Source organism: Leptonychotes weddellii, chromosome X (genome assembly GCF_054177405.1).
Source record: "Leptonychotes weddellii isolate Sample4059 chromosome X, ASM5417740v2, whole genome shotgun sequence".
Classification (NCBI taxonomy): Eukaryota; Metazoa; Chordata; class Mammalia; order Carnivora; family Phocidae; genus Leptonychotes; species Leptonychotes weddellii.
In genome coordinates this window covers 66,385,344-66,397,713 of record NC_138385.1, presented here as the reverse complement: position 1 = coordinate 66,397,713, position 12,370 = coordinate 66,385,344, and the positions used below count along the sequence as shown (strand labels likewise).

Genomic DNA, 12,370 nt, shown 5'->3' with positions numbered 1-12,370 from the left:
CTAAAAAGTTCAGGATGGTTGGGACATTCCAATGGTTGGAACAGGTGTGGGCAGAGCTAAGTACCAAGTAAGGCTGGAGAGAATTTGGAATCATACTGTAAAAGGCCCTGTCTGCCATGCTGAGAAGTCTGGACTCGGGAGGGTAGGCAAAAAGCAGCCAGTGGGTATCTTAAGGCACATAACGAAGTCAGCTTTGGTCTTCAGGATGGTATCCCTGACAGCAATGTTTAAGAGGGACTACAAGACCAGTGCTCTAACCCCTGAGCTATAGGGCCTAAGAGGGACTATAGTCCAGAAAATGGTAAAGGAAAAAGTTAAGCTATTTTCATGGTTCAGATAAGAAATGATGGCAGCTTGGAATAAGGCAATGGGATGGAACCGGCTGGACTCAGGAGACATTTCTGAGGTAGAAGTGACAGGACCAGGTAACCAAGTAGATATGGGAAGTGACAGGAGAATGAAGAATTAAAGACTCCATCATCTCTGGCTGGAAATAGAAAAAAGACAGCGTTCAAACAAAAAGAGAATACTGGGAATAGAACAAGTTCTGGAGGAAAATAATAAGCTCCATCTTGAGTATTTTTAAGGTTAAGTGACCTATAACACATTGAGCAGTAGAGCTGAAAAGGTATGTCAAAAGCTCATGAGACAGCTTGGGGGTAGAGAAAGAGCTATAGGAATCATCAGAATATAGTTAGTATTTAAAGCCATAATAATGGATAAGATTGCTCAGGAAATGAATATAGAATAGGACTAGGACAGAAGCCTTAAAAGCACCAAGGCTTAAGGAAGCAGGCAAAGGAGCAGGAGTAACTTAGGAAAGGAGAAAGAACTAGACACTTACAAAGAGAACCAGAGTGAGCAGCATTATGAAATTGAAGGAAGGCAATTCAAGGAAAGGATGGCTCAATAGTGTCAATTATCTCAAAGAGGACCAAAAACGGATAAGAGTGGAAATGGATGTGGCAGCCTGAGAATGGTGCCATCAGCTATTAAGTGGCAATAGGCTAGGGAATGGGAATTAATACAGTCTTCTTTGTTCATGAATAATGGTTAAAAGGGAAGAATGGGATAAGGATAATGGTTTAAGGGAATAGCAAAGTAAAGGCAAAGTTTTTGTTGTTTAAAGGTTACTTGTTTATGCTGTAAGTGCAAGAAACCAGAGAGGGAGAGACTGAAAATTCAAAAAAGAAAGAGACTGCTATGACTCATTCACTTGGCACTTAGCGTACACATGTGCTTTATATTGGTAATATTGCACATTTAGCAATGCTGGCACAAACTAAGTGCTCAACAAGTTGACTTCTTATTGTTTTTCTTCATGTATTTATGCATATTATCTGGCCGATAAAAGTGCACAATCTTACACAAGAATATACAAAAAGAAGGAAATAGCGTGGTGGAATTGTGGAAAGGGGCTTTAAGCAACACAGACCCAGAACAAGAATTTTTATCCAGCACTTAACAGCGTACAGACCAAAGAAAAATCATTTCACCTCTTTGTACCTCAGTTATTCAACTGTTAAATGGGAAGAATACTGTGCATTCTTGCAAGCTTGTGAGGAATAAATGAGATATTAAAAAGCACTTTATGTACAACTTGGTGCTCAAGAAGTAGTAGTAGTTATTATTATAATCATTTTTCCTACCATTAGAGCGCCTAGAAGTGTCACTGACTGGAGCGCCTGGGTGGCTCAGATGGTTAAGTGTCTGCCTTCGGCTCGGGTCATGATCCCAGGGTCCTGAGATTGAGCCCCACATCAGTCTCCTGGTTCAGCGGGGAGTCTGCTTCTCCCTCTCCCTCTCTCCCTGCTCATGCTCTCTCTCTCTCCCTCTCTGTATCTCTGTGTCTCAAGTGAATAAATAAAATCTTTAAAAAAAAAAAAAGTGTCACTGACTTTTCAGGATGTGTCTATGACTGAGGGTAAATAAATAATACAGAAGCATAGCAGCCATTGTGGAAGCATAAAATGACATCAGCTCTTGGTCAGACTTTTCAAAACTTTGATCGTTTGTGTACCACCAACATGATTTCTGCCACATCCAAGCATTGCAACTTAACACTTTTCTTTAAATCAACTCATTTTTCTTTAATTGGTCCCATTCTAAAGAATTGTAACTGTGAAGTGGTGGGTTTGATGTGTTCTCTTTTTTTTCTAATATACAGTAACCATTAAAACAAAGCATTCATCCCCAGAACCACCCCATGTCATCTCCCAAACTACAATCTAAAACTGCTTTTGGCTGCTCTACTTTTGAGACCCTTAGGAAAATATCAGGCTAGCAACTGGTCAGTTTACTTAACTTTCCTGCCATTAACGACTACCACTTACAAAGGTTTGCAGAACATACCAGTGAAACCAAAAGACAAAGTTCACGCCAATAATATACACTGAATCTTTTCATGGGAAGTCTTATGTTGTCTAAAGCTAAACGGACAACCCAACAATTTATCTTTTATTTAATCCCTCCACCTTTATTTTCTCAATTACAAATGAAAATGATATTAGGAATAAAGACCAATTTTGTGGCCTAGGCTGAAGAACAAAACCAAAGGGAGGAGAAATAAAGTAGTGGGTTTTGTTCTGAAGCACTTAGCAGTTCAGTTGAAAGAAATGGTAACCATGCAGATCATCCAAGTGAAAAACTGCTATCTTCAAGAGAGTGGAATATTCCTCTATAAAGGCAAACCACGATCAGTTATTAACCAATACCTTTTAAGTCTGTACTATAAACCAGGAAGCTCTCCATCACTCCAACAACAAAAATCACCAACCAGAACCAGGAAAGAGAACTTCATTCACTGATAACAACTACAGATACTTTACATACGTGATTTTGGAGCCAGTCTTAAATCCACTATATTAAGAGCCACACTACACACTTTTTAATCCTACAATCCACTCTCTTAGAATTACTGACCTATTCATTCAGGGGAAAAAAAAAAACATATCCTAAACCCAAAATATACAAAAGATTATGGAGAATATGAAAAGATCAAAGAATTTGTATACAATCTAGCATAGGGAATAAGATTTATATATTCCCCAAATGGTAGTTCTCAGGACTGAAGAGGACTGTTGGGAATTTTTTCCCCAATATCATATTACAAAAAACTTCAAACATATGGCAAAGTTGAAATTTTGCAGTGAGCACGCAAATACCTACTACTGAGATTCTACCATTTTCACTCTGTTGGGATTTTAAAAATAAGACTATGTGTGATAGAGAATTTTGGTAGGCCATAGTAAGGCTGCTTCTCAAAACTTTTGATCGATGGGGTGCATGAACAAAAAAAAAGTCTGGAAACCACAAATCCACACTCAGTGTTTAACTCTCCTGCCAACCTACAGTCATAATCCATTCAGATCTCATGGCTGGCCATTTTAGGTCTCCACACCCTTGTCCACTACCTGAACTATATCCTTCCCGGCCCTCTTTCAAGGCTCAGCACAAATCTGTGAAGCCTCCCCCAACTTTCAAATCCTCATTCAGAATTAACCATGCCCCCTATAGGGGCCATAGTTTTCATCGATCGCGATTAGCTCACAGTATCTGCAACTTGATTTTGTCTTTTACTAAACTGACCTCTGTAAGTACAGAGAATACCCTTTTTTACCTCTGAATCCTCAGCAATAGGCATACTACCTAGACTATAGCAAGCAATAAATGAATATAAATAAATGACTCCGACCTGTCTTTACCCAGGAACCAGGGAAGATTTTAGGGGAGTATGGGAAGGATCTAACCACATTGGCACTTTAGAAAGATTCATCTTAGAGCACCATTGTTAAGATCATGAGCTCTGGAGTCAGACTGCCTGGGCATGAATCCCAGAATCTCAGCTCTGCCATTTATTGCTGGGTGACTTTGGGCAACTTTCTAAACCTCCTGTGCCTCAGTTTCCTCATTTGGAAAACAGGGATAATACTGCTTCACAGGTTATTGTGAGGATCAAATGAAATAATTTTGTTGTTAAAGCACATAGATTAGCACCTGGCACATACTAAGCATTCCATCAGTTAGTCACTGTCACCAGCAACCAGGTTAATAATGACACTGAGGTAAAAAGTCCTTAAAGCTTGGGTGGTAGCAATGAAAACAAAAGGCAAAGAATCGTCATGAATGAAGAATCTACTGAAGATGTTCAGTCAGGAAGGCAAACAAATGAATGTCATATTATCTTTTGCTACTTTGTATGTTTGATATAGCTCTTTACTAGATTTTTTGTTATTAAAAACAGCTATAATCTATCCAGCCCAGGTACAGATTTGATGATGTGCACAAGGAGTTCTAGCATGAATGGACTGTAGCCACAAACTCTATGACCACTGCAAGCTTCTTGATGCAGGTCTTTCAGTCTCTCAGATGATTTTTTTTCCTCTACATTACTCCACCCAGGACCATTTCTTTATGATTCTCACAATTCCCTGTCCTGTCTTCCAATTGTGACCACATACCCAAGAGCCTTGGTTGGAAAATGGTTTTGAGGTTTTGTCCTACCCAACCCTGTACTGCTTTTTCTTCTTCCTGCCCACCTCCTTTACTTCTCAAGCCTTGCTATTCCCCACACGTAAGAACTTGAAACCTAAGAGTATGGGAAAGCAACAGAGCAATAGGAGCAGTGCCAAGAACTGGGGATGCTGCCAAGCTGTTCTCCAGGCCCCATATGCAGTGACCAACTACATGCAGATTGGACTTAACTGCCCATGGGGCCTCACATGCTTGCTATTCCTTTTTGCTTCTACTGATTCTCTTTCTCCCACTTAAAAGCAGCCCTCCCAAACCCGGAATCCATTCAAATCCAACCCATCCCTGAAGAACTAGAGATCCATCTTCTTCAAGGAAGCCTCCCCTGACCCTTTTAGCCCACAGATATCCCCCCAACACACAAATACTGTACTTACAGTCTGTACCATAAAGCATAATCACATACACACTTATACCATTAAATAAATCTTTCATGTTTATATATTTGATTTTCCAAGGGCAGGAAACCATGTCTCACATGTCCCTTAAGCCCCTCACTCTCAGTGGTCTAATACTTGTTGAACAGTGACTGAATCAGTGGGTTTTTTTTTTTATTATTTGTTTAGGCTAAGGCAGGAGGAGATAGAAGCATGTGGAAATGAAAAAGGCTGAATGGACAGATGGGTAAAAAAAAAAGCGCACACAGTCAAAATGGGGGGGGGGAGGAAGTTGTAGAAGAAAGGTATTCGATTAACATCTGTTTAATTGATTTGCTGCCAGGTTGGAAAGAGACATACGGAAGAGGGTTGCCAACTAGAAAAATTTGGAAAAAGGCATTTCAGCTTGAGGCAGAAGACAGCAGAAAGATGGGGCCACAATAGAAATTCGGCTAAAACCCAGAGATAGGCCACTGGATGAGTGAAGGTAAAAAGGGAGTTATTGGGATGACATGGGTAGAGATATGGTTGTGTTGGAGAGCGAATCGGTAGGGGGTGGTATGAAAGGGTGGGTAAATGGATAAAATGATAAAGGATAGTTAGGCAAGTGGATTAGCTGATTAGGCGGTGAGTGAGTAGATGGGGGACAGGTTAGTGGGTGGGTGGTTAGGTGTTTAGCTGGGAGGGAATAGGTGTGGGGCATATTATTTAAGATCCGGCCCCTCCCTCACCTTGACCCGGAAGCGGATGAGTGCTAGCCTCACGCAGTGGCTCAGGCAGGCCGGTGGCAGGAACCAGGCCCGTGGAGGAGGGGTGCCCTTGTTGCCCACGTGTCCCACGATCAGTTGCGCTGTCTGCCGCTCGGCCTGGCACCGACGGCCCCATTCGGCCAGCCGGTCCTTTCCCAGGCCCCCGGGGAACATGACCACCAGCTCCAGGCCGTCGCCGCCGGGATAGGCACAAGCCTGGCATAGCGCTGACAAGTAGCCCAGCATGGCGTTCCACTGGCCGCCACACACCCAATCCGTCTGGTAGCCACCATAAAGCCGCGGAAGCGCGGAGCCCGCGTCCACAAGCACCCGGGCCCCGGGCAGCGGAGGGGGCGGCGGCGGCGGCGGTGGCGGGTGCAGCCCAGGGTGCGCCTGGCCGTGGTGGTGGAAGTGGTGAGCGGGGTGATGGTGCCGAGTCGGCCCCGCGCCCCCGGAGTAGGCACCCAAGGCAGCGGGCGAGAGCGGCGGTTGCAGAGGCGCGGAGCCTCTGGCGGCGCGTGGAGCCCCGGGCGCTAGCGCTGCCGTAGGCGGCAGCTGACGATGCTGGTGCTGTTGCTGCTGGCGCGAGACCGTGCGCGCGAGTTTGAGGAGGTCCACGGGCACCACGGCCCCGGGACAGCGCTTCTCCAGGAACTCTTGGAAGCCCTGGACGCCCATGCTTCGTCGGTGGGCAGACGAGACGGCGGCTGCGCGAGCAGGTTAGGCGGCGATCTGGGCGCGAAGCTGGGGGCGGGCGCGTGCGCACTCCGCGGGGGGCGAGGGGGCGGGAAAAGGATTCCCGAGGGGAGGGGTGAGCGAGCGAGGGGATGAGGGCGGGGTGGGGAGGAGACCACAGAGTGGATTTGGGTGGGGAGAAGGGGTGAGGCCGATAGGACTCAGGAGAGGCTGGGAGGATAAAAGCGATGACAGGCTCTAGTGACTTCTGTTTTTTTTTTTCCCCCCCTCTCCGGCCGCTCTTCACCGCTTCAAAAGGGGTGAAGCCTCTTCCTTCCACCTCCGGGAGCCATGTTGCCTCGTCTTCTCTATGGTACAAGCTTTCTAGCTGGGGGAGGGGGAGCGGGGCAGGGAGGAGGGGCATCCTGGGAGTTGTAGTCTTCTCTATGGCCTCAGGATGCAGTCGAGGAACAAGATTACCACCCCTTGCTGCCCTTGCGGTCACAGGATCCGAGGTGGCGGGGCGTGAAACGTGTTTAGGATTTGCACGCCAATTCCCTGCATCCGCCGAGTTGCTTCAGGCTATTTACCAGGAAAAGGAGTTGGGGGGAGAAGTGATGCATCATGGGAAAGGAAGTAGAGTGGATTGAGTTCAGCTAAACAACGCTAAAATTCCCGAGGAGGGAGCGTTTTCCTTTCCGGGGGGAAAAATAATATGCGTAGCTTTTAATGAATGAGATGGGACACATACGAAACGTAAAAGTGCTAACCAACTTTTCTGTAGTAACCCACTTAACTTTTAACACCGTAATTCTTCGAAGAGTTCTTGGCCCCAATTTATGAGTGGTGAAATTGACATTATTTGCCCAACGGAATGCAGAGACAAAGTGAAATGATCACTTTTTTTTTTTCAGAATGTCTTTGGTCAGGGAAATAAGCACCAACACAAATTAAACTTCAAGTTGTACCTTTCCACTACTCATAGAGCTACAGTGTCCTATAGTTAGGACCTTTGTGAATCTGTCAGGGAGCTCTTGCAGAATAACTGCAAGGGCTACAATTTCAGACGTAACAGAATCATAATCTTTTGGAAAAATCGATTTTCAGCACGCTTCTAAGTTGATTCTGATGTAGCACCAGTCTTCTGACTGCCTTTTAAGGCCCACTCTTAGCAGGAGGAGGGCAGAAAACAAGATCTGTTTTGTAATAGCGAGTAGTAGCCAGATCTGGCTTGGAAAATAATGAAAGATGGGAGATAATGGCAGGCAGAGTTAAAATGCAAAAGTGCAGAACCCAAGAGTAGTTAAGATGAATGAAGTTTGAGAACAGTCTAGTAGGATGCAAAAGCTGAAAATGCTTCAAGCTCCAAAAAGGAATTTATCATAAAAGAATAGTACAGATAGAACAAGCTAGATTGGCAAGGAATAAATAGATGGTGAAGCAGTGCACATAGGTAACTCTTTGAAAATGAGCAGTGGCTTGAAGGGATGAAAGATGGAAAGAACAGAGGTTTTCTAGTACAGTGAACACCTATTGGATTGTCTCTCAGCCCTCCTGAGAATTGACCCTCCTCCCATTGACAGTTACAGCAAAAACTGTCATGTTCTTATAACCATAGCTGAATGGGTCAAAGGTAGACAAATAATCCAAGCTGGGTCAGTCAGAATCTCATTTCCTATAAAGTTGGAATTGGATCAGAGAGATCAGTTTTTCTCTAAGCATAAAACTTGGAAGCTATCAGCAATTTTACCACCAGAGGGACAGAAGTAAAATATACTGCTCTACAGAAAGAGAAGAAAAATGCAGATTCTCAGCACAGAGATGAGAGAGAGTCTTCTTTGTGTTTAAGTTCCAGGGTCTTTATCATTCCTGAAGCATTCTTGGTCCTTGGTTTCTGTGAGGCAATCCCATATCCTATTACTACTTTCCAGACAGAATTGGGTTAGAAACTACTTAGGACCAAAAAAAAACAAAAAATAAAAACCAAAAAACCTTCAAGAACTGATATGAGAAATGGAGTGTGGCAATTTACAGACCCTAAAATATGGAACTGGCAGAGATTGGAGATCTCCCACAGCAGTTAACAGCAAGTTGGCTTGGCATTCTGTGTTACTTGGCAGTTAAGCAGTTGCTTATTGCTCTTGGCACTCAAAACAGAGCAGCCCCTCTGCCTGTATCAAGAGATCTGCAATTGCTGAGTGTCCGATATTCATGGGCTTTGCTGATTTAGAGCAGAACTCTTATGTCAAATGTTTCACTGATTAGGAAATTGGCATCTAGGTAATTGGAATGAGGTTATCTGTATAAGCCTCCATAGATTCCTTATTCTCCAAACCCCCACAAATGTGATGATGCCTCCCTCTGTAAATGCATTCAGCTGGAATGCAAGGAAGAGAGGGTAGGTGTAACATACCCACAGCAGATCAGAAAAGAGAGATGGGGCGCTTGGGTTGCTCAGTCAGTTAAGCGCCAGACATCATTTTGGCTCAGGTTGTGATTTCAGGTCATGGGATCAAGCCCCGCGTTGGGCTCGGCGCTCGGTGCGGAGTCTGCTTCTCCCTCTCCCTCTCTCTCACTCTCATAAATAAAATCTTTAAAGAGAAAGATGCCTCATAGCCTTGAACTCAGCCTATTATTATCTACCCAAGCTCTGAACTGCAGACCTTGAGCAGAATGCCAGGGGGAATAAGTTAAAACATTAGATAGAGTGCTAAGAGATAGAAGCTGCAACAGGATGAGCCAGGTTATTCCCTTTAGTAGATCTGAAGATTCAAAGAGCATAATTTGACAAGGTTCTTGGACTTGTTATTAGCATTCTGAGTCCCCTCAAATGAAATCCACAGGCAGTCAAATGAGGTTTTGAGGAAGTTGTATCACTAGAAAATCATATCTAGTGAGTAGGGACCACGAGTCAGAATAGTGATTTTCAAAGTATGGTCCCGGGACCAGCACATCAGCTTCACCTACAAACTGTTAGAAATTCTCAGGCCTCCAGAATCAGAAACTCTGTGAGTGGGGCCAGCAATCTGTGTTTTAAGTAATGTCAAAATAAACAAAACTCGACATTAGTTAAAGCAGTGAAATCTGGGTGATGGGCATTAAGGAGGGCACTTGTGATGAACAGTGAGTGTTATATATAAGTGATGAATCACTAAATTCTACTCCTGAAACCAGTTTTACCATATATGTTAACTAGAATTTAAATAAAAACTTGAAATTAAAAAAAGAGCAGTGAAAACGGATTTTATTCAGTAACTACTGCCAGCAGGGGAAAAAGCTGGGCTCTGTTCCCACTTGTGCAGAGGTGACTGGGCGTTGTAAAGTGAGGATGAGGGAGAACAGAGAAGGAGGGGGCAGGGCCTCAAGGAGAGTCAGAGAAGTGAAAAATTACCAAAAGTGGGTAAGAGTGCAAAAGCAATTAGGCCAGCTAGGTCTGCTAGCTGGCACTTACGGAACTTAGGGTGCTATCCTACAGAGACTTTGAGATAGAGGCCCTAGCCTTTCTGATGATTACATTTCAAAGGAATGGCTCTCAGATCTTTAAGAAGTATCTTTCTGAGTTGTAAGAGATACATATACATCTCAAGGGGATAGGGGAAGAACTCACAGTTGTAAGCCCTTTTTAGTAAATGCTCTAAAAAAGGGAGGTCCGGGGCCTATCTTTAAGTGTTGGCTAGAGCAAACTATAAGTTCTGACAGCCCTGAGCTTTCCAGATGGGAAATGGGTCATCTCAGGGACTAGCCTTAGGCTTCCAGAAGCCATACTAAAGTTTGGTCAAGTCTCTTGGCACAGGTGTTTGAAGGGAGTGTTTGTGTTGAGAAAAGTTTTTGCAGGTCTCTCACCTCCAGGTGACTGTAATGCACTCTCACGTTTGAGAATCACTGCTCTTCTAGAACATGCCCTAGGTCCAAGTACAGACTGGTTAAGTGAGAGGGTGCATCAGTAAATTGACTCGCATAAGTTTTTCTATGCCCGTAATTTATTTCCTTTATTCCTATCCAGGTGGAAATGGTGCATACTTGGACCTGGTGGCTGATAATGGTGTGCCCCTCTCCTTTCCTAAAAGGGAATTTTGATCATGGTTAATCTATTTCTGTATTTCTCATGTTAGATCTATTGGTGGCAGTTAAGTTTACTAAAGGTTGCAGGATCAAGAGGAGTCACATTTAGGTTGTCACTGAAGTAGATGAGGAAGGGGCATGTCTATGCCATGCCATTGCTTCTGGATGCAGAAGTTGCATGTGACTTGCATTTATCCGTGGATTCTGTTAGGTATGGGCATTTTTGGAATTGTAGCTATGGGGAAAATGTTTATGGGCAGTTAAGAGGAGGAGTATAGGTAAACATCTGTTGTTTTGTCTTCCCAGCACCCCTTTTCTACCACCTTCTCTACCTTATCCTCATGGTTGCAGCAGGAGCCATCCTTTATGTACCTTCACAGAGAATTTGGGATTGAGCTGGAGAAGAGATGAAAAATCCTGGCTGCATTCAAGCACCTGATTTATTTGTTCCTAAGGTCCATCTGCATTATCCCTGGGTTTTGTGAGACACCACCATCTTTATAATAAATTCCTCTTTTTGTTTAAGTTTGTTCAAATTGGATTTCTATTACTTGTACACAAGAGTCTTAACATACCTAATACAGGAGAAACTTTAGGCCAGAGAGGGTAGAGATAACATAGGCCAAAGCCCTGAAAGCAGAAGGGGATAGATGTCACAGAATAGTAGTTAAGGGGCGTGCTTTGGAGCCAAGATCTGGGTTCCAATACTAGTTCAACTCCTTATTAGCTATCTAACTTTAACAAGTTACTTAGCCTCTTGATCCCTTACTGTATCTGTGAAATAGGGACTCATTAATTCATTCAACAGATTTGGTACCTACTACGTGCCAGGAATAAAGCTGGACACTGGGAGAAAGCAGTTTTCAGCAGTCGAGGAGCTTAGAAGGGAGATGGTAATGATTCTTACCTCAGAAGCTTGTGGAGATTAAATGATGTAGAGTGCTTAGCATAATAACTGGCACAGTACGCACCTAATTAATCTTCATTCTTATCATGAAGGGTGGAGAGAAGCATAAAGAGTTTGCCTGGAGAGTTCACATTGGACTCAATCTTCTGATATCTTCCACTTAAGTAGCAACTAGCTGTTCAGTTTCTGCAAGGGGCCCACTTAGCTTTCTCTATTGCCCAGAACCTTGGGGCCTCTTTGAGAGGCTATAAGCTCATATGGTTATAGGAAATAGTTCATTAGAAGGTCTAATGAGGCTGCCATATTTCTTGTTTTTCTTGAACCAGCAACTGGCTAATAGCAGGCAGGGAAGTCATTTGATTAGTAAACAATGACAGTGGTTCTCAACCCTAATTACATTAATATGTGGATGTAACAATACTGGTTGTAGGGGTGGAGCACAGACACATTTATTATTTTAAATTGTGGTAAAATACATACAACAAAATTTACCATCTTAAACCATTTTTAAGTGTACAATTCAATAGTGTTAAGTACATTCACATTGTTGTGCTTTACATAGATTACGTAGCTCCCCAGGTGATTTTAATATGCAGTCAGGGTTGAGAACCTCTGAGCTGGAATGGAGAAACCTTACAAATACTGGTTTAATTCCTGAGGCTATTTCCTCATTTGTAACACACATGTGAGCTAGTCCTTTCCAATTCTTCATCTATCTATCACAAGGTCCTGCTCCTATTTGGACCATTACCTATGCTGTACATCTTTATTTCTGTGTTGAGCTTCTGTTTTAAGACCGACCCCACTCTATTTTCCCCAACTACTACTATTACTTCAGCTCCTTCTAAACTCTTTAGGCACAGACAATTCTGCCATCTCTTTCTTTTATCTAGTGGTGCACATTTTAAATGGGTTTTATATTGTCTTATCCTCCAACTTAAACACTTTCAACTCTGGACCTCACTCTGTTACATCATCTAGGACCTTCTGGGCCAATACCTAATCTCTTCCACCAACAGATCTCACACTGACTCACAAGTTGGGTTCAGTTTTGTCACCTGTTTCCTCTT

The 12,370-nt window shown here is 43.4% G+C and overlaps 1 protein-coding gene and 1 long non-coding RNA gene across 7 annotated transcripts in view; one reads left to right on the top strand and one right to left on the bottom strand.

Annotated features, from left to right (window-relative positions):
* The window catches only part of FAM120C (family with sequence similarity 120 member C), a 106,956-nt gene extending 100,622 nt beyond the window's left edge, over positions 1-6,334 (bottom strand). For all 4 annotated transcript variants that reach the window (XM_031024424.2, XM_006729956.3, XM_031024425.2 and 1 more), the window contains exon 1: positions 5,639-6,334. In XM_031024424.2, the coding sequence (XP_030880284.1) occupies positions 5,639-6,334 (696 nt within the window). The remainder of the gene's footprint in view (positions 1-5,638) is intronic.
* Positions 6,189-10,918, top strand: LOC115939766 (uncharacterized). 3 transcript variants are annotated; one of them, XR_014141323.1, is made up of 4 exons: positions 6,238-6,375; positions 6,650-6,704; positions 10,335-10,604; positions 10,700-10,918. It is a non-coding gene; the product is annotated as an uncharacterized LOC115939766 (long non-coding RNA). The 3 variants fall into 3 exon arrangements; XR_014141324.1 differs by lacking the exon at positions 10,335-10,604 and having other exon boundaries at positions 6,189-6,375; XR_014141322.1 differs by lacking the exons at positions 6,238-6,375; positions 6,650-6,704 and having other exon boundaries at positions 6,758-10,604.
* Positions 10,919-12,370: the final 1,452 nt, after the last annotated feature.